Genomic DNA, 10,906 nt, shown 5'->3' with positions numbered 1-10,906 from the left:
CCATGGTTGGCTTGGAACTGTCTATATGGACCAGGCTGGCCTAACTCACCGAAATCTGCCTGCCTCTGCATCTGGAATGCTATGATTAAAGGCTTGTGCCTTTACACCTGAGAAGCCATTAGTGTTTTTGCAATCCTGGGGCCGGAAACCAAGAGGGCTCAGGGGGTTAATCATTAGCCTTCTTGCTGACCGGTAGGGCATCCAGGAAATGAAAGTCCACCAGCCACAGCCCAAGTGTGCAATGAAGGAGCCTACGGTTTACAATCCACTGAGGGCTGGGTGCCGTGCATCCAGGGTAGGACAGTCTGCCAATCTTCCCAGAGTGATCTCCCTGTTAGTGCCTGAGATTCCCAGGATCCCGATCTCGGGATTTTAATTTTTTTTTTTTTTCTCCTCCCGAGTTAAGAAGCATTGGATGCAACCACAGACCCTCCTCACAGCCCAACCAACACTTCAGGTTAAGTCCCCTGGACTAGCTCTGAGGATTTCTTTGCTTTGAAAGCAGCAAATTCAGCCCTCAGCGCCCTCTTTAAAATGCAAATGACCCTGAGAAGTTCTCAGTGCTTAGCTGGATTGTGTAAAAGTTTTTTTCCCAGGTCACAGATAGCCTCAGAGGCTTTTCTAGTGGGTGGGGAAAAGAGATCCTGGAGCAGGGGAGGTTCCCAGGGTACTCACATGTTTGTTTTGTGTTGGTTTGGTTTTCTTCCCTCACAGACTGTTTCTCTAGACTGCTGCTGAGTGGCTGGGCCTGGTGGTTCAAGCCTGTAGCCTTCAGTTGATGCTGAGGAAGGATGGTCACAAGTTCAAAGCCTTTCTGTGCTAGAGTGAGTGTAAGGCTAGCCTGAACAACTAGTTGAGACTTTGTCTCAAAAAAAAAAAAAAAAAAAAAGAAAAAGAAAAAACAAAAAAAAGGGGGGGGGGGCTGGGAATATAGCTACCCATAGCCTGTGTTATGGGTTCAGGTTCCACTATCCAGTAACAACGACATTGCTATAGAATATGTAGGACAATCTTCTAAGGGCTGAGGAAGTCCAGTTCAATTTGTAGAGTGCTTGCCTAGCATTCACGGGGCCCTGGGTTGGGCTCCCGCACATTCCTGTCAGCCTGGCACTCAGGAGATTAGATCAGAAAGGGAGGCTTATCTTTTCACCTACATAGTTAGTAGGAGGCCATCCTGGACTAGAGGCCCTACTTCCCAAGAACCTACTGAGATTTCCTATGGACACCATCCCTTTTGTGGATTAATAAATACAGACTAGGAGCTCCCACACTGCAGTCTCTACATACAGACCCAGTCCCAGTGGATCTTCACACTCGAGGTCGATGCCTGTTTGACAGAAGAGGAGAAGTTCACTGCCTCACAGAGCCCCAACTGTATTGGGAGCTGCTGTGTGTTCTCTCCTTGGGGGGTGTATGGGGGAGGGGATGATGAATGACCCTTTCTGACCCTCTCCGAAGCCTAGGGAAGTACTTGATAAGCAATCTGAAGCAATGCATCAGGCCTGAAAAGAAAAGTGCTTCAGACTGACCCGTCCACACCGCCCATAATCGTCGAAAACCCTCTTTATTGAATTATCAGAGTGTAATGGAAGAGTCAATGAGAGTCCTCAGGAATCCAAGGCTAATGTTTGCTTGGCAGAAGAAATCAAAGCCCTAAAGACTCCCTGCACCCAGCAATGATATAAAATATGTATTTTTACATAACTGGGAGGAAAAAAATAAACTACAAGGCTGCCCAATGGGGGAAAACGCTTCTTTATTTCCATTATCTTGTTCAGTGCCCTGATCTGGGCAGGAGCTTCAGTGAGAAAGAAAATACCAGAGCTCTGTCCTTCAGAGCCTCCTGGTGGGCTAAGAGGCAGAGGGAGCCAAGAAGCGGAAATCCAAAAGGCTGCTGGGTGTGAGCTTGGAAAGCCATTAAAATGGAGGGGTTCGCCTGGGGGAGCGCTGGCAGAGACAAAGTGGGTTATGTGGGTTAGAGACAGCACCTCTACAGACAAAGCTGTGCTCTTTGTGGGCTCAGGTTTACCATTAGCTTCAGGGGAAATACTGTAAACCTGACTGTCCCCTGGGGTGGGACCACAGGGTTGGACTGTTCCCAGGGGTGGGGAGATAGGGCTAGGCCTTTCAAAGGCATAACTCTCACTCCTCAGTGATTGTTCTGGCTTTGGGCTCAGTTGTACAGATGAGGTCACTAACTTGCCTAAGGTCACACAGGCACTGACTGCAAGAACATTATTTTGTAGTTTTTGGTTGCTTGTTTGAGACTCTCGGGGCTCAAACTCAGTATGTAGCCCCCCGAGGAGGATGGCCCTGGAGTTAGGGTTTTCCTGCCACCACCTCCCAAGTGCTGGGATTATAGCAGGCTAGCACCATACCTGGTTTCTAGAGTGACGAGGGTGGAATCCTGGGCTCCATTCATGTTAGGTTTGTTCTCTACAAACCGAGTCCCATCCCAACCTCTGATTTTTTTTAATTGTGATTTTTATTTTTTATTTTTTTATGATTTATTTAACTTTATTTTATGTTCATTGGTAGAAAGGTGCTAAATCCCTCAGAACTGGATTTTCAGAAAGTGTGAGCTCCATGTGGGTGCTGGGAATTGAACCCAGGCCCTCTGGAAGAACAGTCAGTGCTCTTAACCATTGAGCCATCTCTCCAGCCCCCCAACCTCTGGGTTTTTTTGTTGTTGTTGTTTTGTTTTTCGAGACAGAGTTTCTCTGTGGTTTTGGAGCCTGTCCTGGAACTAGCTCTGTAGACCAGGCTGGTCTCGAACTCACAGAGATCCGCCTGCCTCTGCCTCCCAAGTGCTGAGATTAAAGGTGTGTGCCACCACCGCCAGGCCCAACCTCTGTTTTGTAGTTTTGTCAAAACCTGGATCATAGGACGAGAGGTGCCTTTGTTAGCATGTCCATGGCAGGACAGGCAAGACAGGGAAACTGATCTAATGTTTATCTTATTTTTGATCCTAAAATAATGCACCACAGATAGAATTCTCTGCAGACAGCGGTGGTGAACGTGTTATGGCTATGGCGTTAAACGTCTCAATCTAGCCAGGCAGGGATGGTGCACATCTTTAATCCCAGCACCAGGGAGGCAGAGGCAGGCAGAGTCTGAGGTCAGCCTGGTCTACATAGTGAGTTCTAGGACAGTCAGGGATACACAGAGAAACCATGTCTTGAAAAACAAACAGAAGCCTCAATCTGTGGAGCAGGAGAGCTTGAGTTCACCTTTTTTATTTTAATTTATTTATATTTCATTTATTTATTTATGTTTTGCCCGCATGTGTGTCTGTGTGAGGGTGTCAGAGCCCCTGGAACTGGAGTCACAGTTGTGAACTGCCATGTGGGTTCTGGGATTTGAAAACGGGTCCGGTGGGAGAGCAGCTAGTGCTCTTAACTGCTGAGCCATCTCTAGCCTCTGAGTTCTAGTCTCTTACTTCCTACACGTTATTAAGAAAGTTGTAGGTAAATAAGAATTGAGTGATCCTAAAGTTTCTCTTCCAGTTCGACATCAAAAACTGGTGTGTGTAGTAATGCCTGTTTGTAATCCCAGCGTGTAGGATGCTGATGCAAGAGAATTCTAAATTCAAAGCCTGTCTGGGCTACTTAAGAGGAATTTGTCTCAAAAACCAGACAAACATGAGCCAGTTGTAGTGGTACACGCCTTTAATCCCAGCCCTTGGGAAGTGGAGGCAGGTGGACCTCTCTAAGTTCCAGGCCAAACTAGTCTACATAGTGAATTCTAGGACATCCAGGGCTACATAGATCCTGTCTCAGGCAAACAAATGAACAATAACCAGACAAACAAGGGTCTGGAGAGATGACTTAGGAGTGAAGAAGGCTTGCTTTTCTTCCAGGGGACCAGAGTTCAGTTTCCAGGTCCCACATCGGGCAGCTGAAAAAAAAAAAAAAAAAACCTGTAATTCCAACCCCAGGGGATTCTAATCCCTTGGATCTACACCCAGACTCACTAACCTGCTGAGAAGATAAAAGAACAGATTTTAGTGGAGCCTGGTAGTGGGTACCTGTAGTTCCATCCCAGAAGTGGGGAAGCTGAGACTGCACAGTAGTGAGTTCAAGACCATACTGGCCTAAATAGCAAGACCCTATCTCCAAGGGGAGGGGGGCAGATGTTAGAAAATTAGATGATTAGATGAATCTGGCCTAGTGGCTCACTTATGAAAACCCAGTGTTTGGGAGGTGGAAGCAGGAGGATTGCTTAGGCTATCTAAGACAGTTCCAGGCCCGCTTGGGCTGGAAAACAAAAATTTTAAAAAACCCCAAACCAAAAAAACTCAAGTTATTGATGGTGGCTCAGTTAGTTAAAGCTGATGATGGGAATTCAATCCCGAGACCCTCTTGGCGGAAGGAGAGAATTGACTCCCGCAGGTTGTCATCTTATCTCCACACCGGCTGTGGCACGTGTCTTTGGGAGCGCGCGCGCGCGCACACACACACACACACACACACACACACTACATTGTTTTTAAAATCTTTAAGACAAAGTAAACCAAACCCCTCTAACCAAAAACAATAAAGAAAAACGAAATAAAAACGTAGATGAAGAGTAAAGTTCTTTGTAACTCAGAGTTTCAGTGGGCCAGAGCACGCTTGGGCTGAGATTCGAAAGAATTTGTTCTAGGAAACAAGGAAGTCTCGGTCCCCGTGCCACCAACTACAGTTAGGGTGGAGGAAGTCAAGGGCCGTGCGGTTCCTAGGCTGCCACCTGCAGGTGCGTCCTCAGCCAATCAGTGCGGCCGGGGGCGGTGCTTTTAGGCTCACCTGGCGGCCACAGCCTCTGCCTGGCTCAGTGGAGACGGGAGCAGCGGTGCGGCGGTGAGCTCTTGGGAAGTTCTGCTCAACTCCAGCTCGGCCTAACCGGTCCCTGCCCGACCGCACCGACCGCACCCGAGCTCCGTGTTTGCTTGGCGTCCGCCCGGCCAGCCATGGGAGCCCTGTGCCGCTGCTTCTCCGCGATTCTACTGCTGCAGGTACTTGGAGGGTCCTGACTGCCCGCAGGGCACCTTTCGGCCCCACCACTCCCTTCGTTGATCTTTGCTGCTTGCTGCCGTCCCGATTTCCTTCTTCCAAGAAAGTTGGAGTGCAGAGGGCCAGCTAGAGGCTGCACGACGCGGGGCTGAGTGCTGTGAAGTGGGAGGGGGGTCCAGGCAAGCACAGAGTGGCCGCCTCTCCCGCAGGTTCCCAGGTGGGGGCGCGCCACGTTGCGAGCTCCCGGGACCCCGAGTTTGAGAATTGGGTCCCAGTTTGAGGCGGGCAGAGGGGGCTTGGAGCAGGATGGGGGGCCTGCATGAAAAAGGGGTGGGGGTAGAAGCAGCGCGGGCGATCCGAGGTAAGGAAAGGGGGACTTTAGCAGTATAAAGGCACCTGCCGTGTAAAGGGACGGTAGACTGGGGATGGGGGCTCTCTGGAGTAAGAAAGAGAAGTCGAGGTGTTGAGACCCTTTGCGATACGTGGAAAGTGGTGTCCGGAAGAGTATAGGCATCTCCACTCCAGTGAGATGCAAATGGAACCAGGTGGGAAAGGCGAGGCTGCGAGGTGGTGACCCTGGAAGTCCCCTCCCCCAAGGGTTCTTGAAGTTTGGCGCCTGGTTTCGGGTTGAGAGGATGGCGTCCCTGTCTGCTGCGAGGGGCGTCCACCCACAATCCCGATGCCCCAGGCGAGGGAAGGGTTATGTTGTTGGTATCGGTATGGGTTCCCCCAAGTCACCAGGTTGCCTGCCTTTTCTCCACCCCAGATCTCATCGTTGCTCTGCCAGGAGCCAGAACCCGAGCCCTGCCGTCCCGGCTTCAGTGCCGAGGTCTACACGTTCCTGGTGCCGGGGAGGCACCTGGAGAGAGGCCGCGCCCTGGGCAGAGGTAAGGGCGCTCTGCTGGTGTAACTGGGCAGAGTTGGGTCGGGTGGGGGAGGCGCCGACAAACTGTGCTCCCTTGCCCGTTGGAAGGAATGGACAAAACTCTCCTTTGGGATTTACGCAAGTTTGGGAATCTAAATTTATCGATTGTGGTTGATCAAGGTAGACGTGTCTGGCTGTGCTATTTATACAGGGGCCGGGATGGGCCAAGGGTATTTAGAGGTTATCGGTATTTCTCCAACTTCTTGCGGGAGCTAGCTAGCCTATCATTTCAGACCGCCAAAACCTGCTGGGTAGGACCAGTTGGCCTGTATTCCCATTTAATAAGCAATTGGAGGCTCAAAATGTGACTTCACAGGGTCAGCAGGGCGGGAATCAGAACCAAGATTTGACTCCCATTATTTAGGTAGTCTCTGAGGAACAGGCTCTTAGTGACTTGTGACTTTTTTCATAGAGATGAAAATGGTATTGGTTTTTTCTTTTTTTCTCTTCTTTTTTTTTTTTTCTGGTATTTCGAGGCAGATTTTCTCTGTGTAGCCCTGGCTGTGTGAACTTGCTCTGTAGACCAGGCTGGCCTTGTTTCTTACTTTAAGAAAAAGATGGTAGCTCTGACTCATACATGCAAGCACTCAATATATTTCAGGTCTTATCTCATTGTAATAATCTAGAATATTCTTTGTTTCCCTGTTGGGCATGGCTGGGAACAAGGAAAGAGGACCAGTTTTTTTTTTTTTTTAAACTGGCTTTCCTAGTTTCCAGGTGCTTCTTTTGTACCGAAACCACCTCCTCCTCTCATGATAAACAAGAAAGAAATAATATAAAAAGGAGGAGCCACTCAAGATCCCTTCTGGGAAGACTTTGACCAAGTTTGTTCTTACAGCCGTAGGCCACCTGCAAAATCTATAGCGATCATGATAGTGTCTAAGATTTTTTTGGGAATTTTGGAAGTTGTGCCCAAGTTTGATGATGTGTTTTATAGAGAAATAGCAGCTTGATTGGTTAGTTGTATTTGCTTTTCTGAGATCTGACTGGTTCTGTGGAGCTTTCTTGGGCCGAGGAAGACAGTGCTGCCCTGCAGCCCTGAGGTTGGAGTGGTCAGTGATTTCCCAGCCTGTTTCCACTTGCTGCCCACCCAAGGAATATGCTGAGCCTCTGCTAGGTTGCTGAGAGCGTTTCAGGAAGCCCTTCAGTGGCACTTTGGGACAGACTAGTGAGGTGTGGGTGGCCTAGGTGGTTTCCAGGGCTACCAATGTGCTTCTGAAGGAAAGAGGCAGGGACCTCTCAGTCTTGAGCCATGCAGGGTTAGACACGGGAGTGCATGAGTACATAGTAGGCACCCCAATCCACGGGCTGGTAGCTTTGTGTTCCTATGACAGGGTGACACATAGCTGTGCCTTAGTTAGGACGGCCTTTGTGCATTAGTTGTGTTGGGGGTCAAACGCAAGGCCCTTTGCCCTATCTGTACTGGACTGGCCTGAAATTCACAATTTAATCCTCCTGCCTCAGACCCTGGAGTGCTGGGATTATAACTCACTTTGGTACCAGCCTGGCTTTTATTTTGCACATCTAAGCTCTAGTGACCAGTCATTAATACCATTGCATTATCATGATAATACCATTTATAACTAATGGTGCCACCTGTTCACTTTGACCCCAGCTGTGAGCAAGTGCTCTGTTCACCTGACGTGAAAATGAGAACTTCCGGAGGGTGGCCATCATTCTAGTCCTTAAGGAACTCGGTGTGTGTGTGTGTGTGTGTGTGTGTGTGTGTGTGTGTGGCTTGACTGGCTTCTGTATTGCCTGAAGATTCTACAACTAGTCTTTCTCTTTTTTGTTCCCTTTTCTCAGAGAGAAAGAGAGAGAGAGAGAGAGAGAGAGAGAGAGAGAGAGAGAGAGAGAGAGAGAGAGNAGAGAGAGAGAGAGAGAGAGAGAGAGAGAGAGAGAGAGAGAGAGAGGAAAGAAAGCAAGTGAGAGCTGAGTCTTGATGTAGTGGTTCACACCTATAATCAGCTCTTGGGAGGCTGAGGCAGGAGGATTATTAAAAGTTCTAAGTTTGAGGTTAGCCTGGTCTTATATAGTGAGTTCCAGACTAAACTGGGGTACAGAGTGAGATGAGACTCTTAAAAAACAAGAAAGAAAAGAGAGAAAGGAAAGAAAGGTTGAAGGAAGGACAGGCTAGGTATGTGTTCCTGTTTGGGAAAAACTGCGTCCATTGTAAAATAGACTGAGGACAGAGGTCTTGAGGTTGGGGAGGTGCCCTGTGGGAGGGAGAGGGGTCCTCCCTGGTGGTTTGGATGGGAGAGAGAGGCAGCCTGCTCTCAGCATCCCCCAAGTTTCCAAGGGGCGGCTGGGCTCCATCACCAGGGCTCCATCACTACTCGCCAGGGCTCTAATTGCTCCACTGGAGTGAAGAATTGCTCTAGGTCAGTGCCTTTCCAGACATCACACTTATATCCCAGGAACTGCTCTGTGACTTTGAAGAGTTGCCTAGATTTAGGCAGATGGTGTCACTCTCTTTGGACCTCTGGGGAAATGGAGGATTGTGCAGCTCCAGGCTCTCCTATACAGATTCCTGAAGAGTTTGCTGCCCAGGAGTTTGGAAATAAGACCTGACACTGGCTAAAAAGTTACAAATAGGGTTTGATTGAGCAAAGAACCATCCCTGTGTCCCATAAGCTTGACTCCACAGTTTCAGCCTTGTAGATTCTCCCCCCACCCCAGATAGGGTTTCTCTGTAGCTTTGGAGCCTGTCCTGGAACTCACAGAAATTCACCTGCCTCTGCTTCCCAAGTGCTGGGATTAAAGGCCCCAAAAGACTTGTAGATTCTTTCACTGGCTTCTAAAATACAGAATCTTAAAAAAAAACAAAACAAAAAAAACAAAACAAAACAAAAAAAACCCCAACAAACCCCTCCCACTATCTAAGCATATTCTTTCATTAGGTTTGTTCATTTATTTGCTCTGTTTTTGATGTTTTTTTGTTTTTGAGAGGTTCTCACTGTGTAGCTTTAGCTGGTCTGGAATTCATTATTGTAGACCAGGCAGCCTTGAACTCACAGGGATTCCCCTGCCTCTGTTTTCTGAGGGTTAGGAAGCAGACACCAGTTCTGGTTGTTCTGTTGTTGTTGTTGTTGTTGTTTGGGGTTGTTTGTTTGTTTTTTGTTTTGTTTTTGGGACAGAGATTTGGGGGCTCAGACTGGCCTGGAACTTATGTATAGCGGATGACTGAATTTGTGATCTTCCCGCTTCCACTTCTCCACTGCTGGGATGGAAAGTGTGCACCACCATGCTGGGTTTTGTTGTTTGTTTTTAACTGATTCTGTGTTTTCTTTTTCTTTTTTTAAATACAAAGCTCTTTGCAAGTTTTCATGTCATCCCTGTTCAGGGCCATGCTGATTGCTGTCCCATCCTAATGAAACAGTCTTTGTGGTTTATTGAGACAAGGTCTAACCCAGGCTGGTATGGAACTCACGGCATAGTCCAATTTAGTCTTGAACTCATGGTGATCCTCCTGCCTCAGCCTCCTGAATGCTGGGATTACCAACACTGCCAAGTCTCCTGTCAGCTGCTTCTCTAGAGTGTTGCTTATTTTCCTTTTTCTTAGCACAGAATTTTCAGAGACCCAGGTGACAAGACTTTCGCCTCTCTGGAGACACTAGACAAATGTACAGGGTTACATCTATGTGGAGTGAGGAAGAGCTGACAAGCCCTTTAAGTTGCTGGCTTTTCCTCCCATAGCTTTCTTCACAATGTCTGTAGGACAAACAGGCCTGTAGTCTGGGCCTGGACTTTGGTCACTTGATGGATTGACCCAGTTCCAGGCATCCACCTGTGTGGACTAAATACACCCATTTCCTCCCCTTTCTCAAAGATGTGCTGAAAGCCGCAGGGACGGGGGAGAAGCAAACGTGGAGCTGCCGTAGGATCGCCTTACGTCATCAGATACTCACTCCCACCCCAGCCTCCTAAACTCTCCCCTTATTACTCATGCCTGGGACTGGGGCTCATGCAGGCCTTCCCAGGAAGGAGGCTGGTATCTGCCATTCTGCCTTTGCCTTTGTCTCCTGAGGAGGAGGAGTGTAGGCGGTGAGGTCGCAGGCTCAGCCAGGCCATTTAAGGAAAGCTGCCTTCCTGCTGCCCAGCCCTCTCTGCCAGGTGGATATGGAAATCCCTGTTTACTCTCTGGGACTTTTTATTGCCTGAAATGCTCACCTTGGTATCTGTTACACATTCCCTTCCAAGAGCAGCCTTAGATAAGCCAGGTGTGGGGACAATCAGCTCTTGAAATCTCCAAGAAGCTGCCAAAACCCTAAAATCAGCAAGAGACACCATCATTGTCCAGACTCAGCCTTTGGGGGTTTTACTGTGCCTCACCCCAATCTCTTTTCAGGACATCAAGTTTTCTTCTAAGAAGAATGAAATCATTACAGCAGGTTCAGCGTGAAAGTGTAGGAAGCTTCAGGTTTGAGCACAAGTAGTGACTACCAATCTGACTTTATATAAGTCAATTTGCTTCTGTGAGACCCTGTTTACTCAACTGTTGAGTGTGAAAATCATATACATTGGTTATGTTATATACAGTAACACATATTTGATGAGTAATAAATGCTAGCTGGAGTATGGGCATCTGGCTGTTTTATGCCAGCACTAGGCTAAGCCCTGGGAAATATGGCTGAAAATAAATGAAAAAATATGGGGGTGGAGAAGGCAAAGAAAGCACAAATACGAAGGGACTTCGAGCCAGGCACGGTGGTAAGGCATAAGTAGGTGGATCTTTGAGTTCCAGGACAGCCAGGGCTACACAGAAAAGCCCTGTCTCCAAAATAAAGTCAGCCAGATGACATAGTGGGTAAAGGCACTTGTCACCAAACGTGAAGCCTGGAATTCGGTGCACGGCACCCGCATGGTAGGAGGAGAGAAAGGACTCCCAAGGGTTGTCTAGCCTCACATGCATGCAGTGAATGTTCACATATGGGAAATGATGGGCTGCTGGTGCTGTTTTGTGGTGATGCTGATTGTGGTGGTGCATGCC

At 48.3% G+C, this 10,906-nt stretch overlaps 1 protein-coding gene across 1 annotated transcript in view; it reads left to right on the top strand.

Moving 5' to 3' along the window:
- Positions 1–4,812: 4,812 nt before the first annotated feature.
- Cdh1 (cadherin 1) overlaps positions 4,813–10,906 on the top strand; it is a 67,347-nt gene continuing 61,253 nt past the window's right edge. Inside the window, exons 1-2 of the mRNA XM_050143880.1 lie at positions 4,813–4,993; positions 5,758–5,878. Coding sequence (XP_049999837.1) covers positions 4,949–4,993; positions 5,758–5,878 — 166 coding nt within the window. The 5' untranslated portion in view covers positions 4,813–4,948. The remainder of the gene's footprint in view (positions 4,994–5,757; positions 5,879–10,906) is intronic.

The sequence above is a fragment of the Alexandromys fortis genome, unplaced genomic scaffold (assembly GCF_014885135.2).
Source record: "Alexandromys fortis isolate MF-2015 unplaced genomic scaffold, M_Fortis_MF-2015_v1.1 scaffold_1, whole genome shotgun sequence".
Classification (NCBI taxonomy): Eukaryota; Metazoa; Chordata; class Mammalia; order Rodentia; family Cricetidae; genus Alexandromys; species Alexandromys fortis.
The sequence above is the reverse complement of the archived record's forward strand: the minus strand, read 5'-3'. Positions and strand labels throughout refer to the sequence as shown.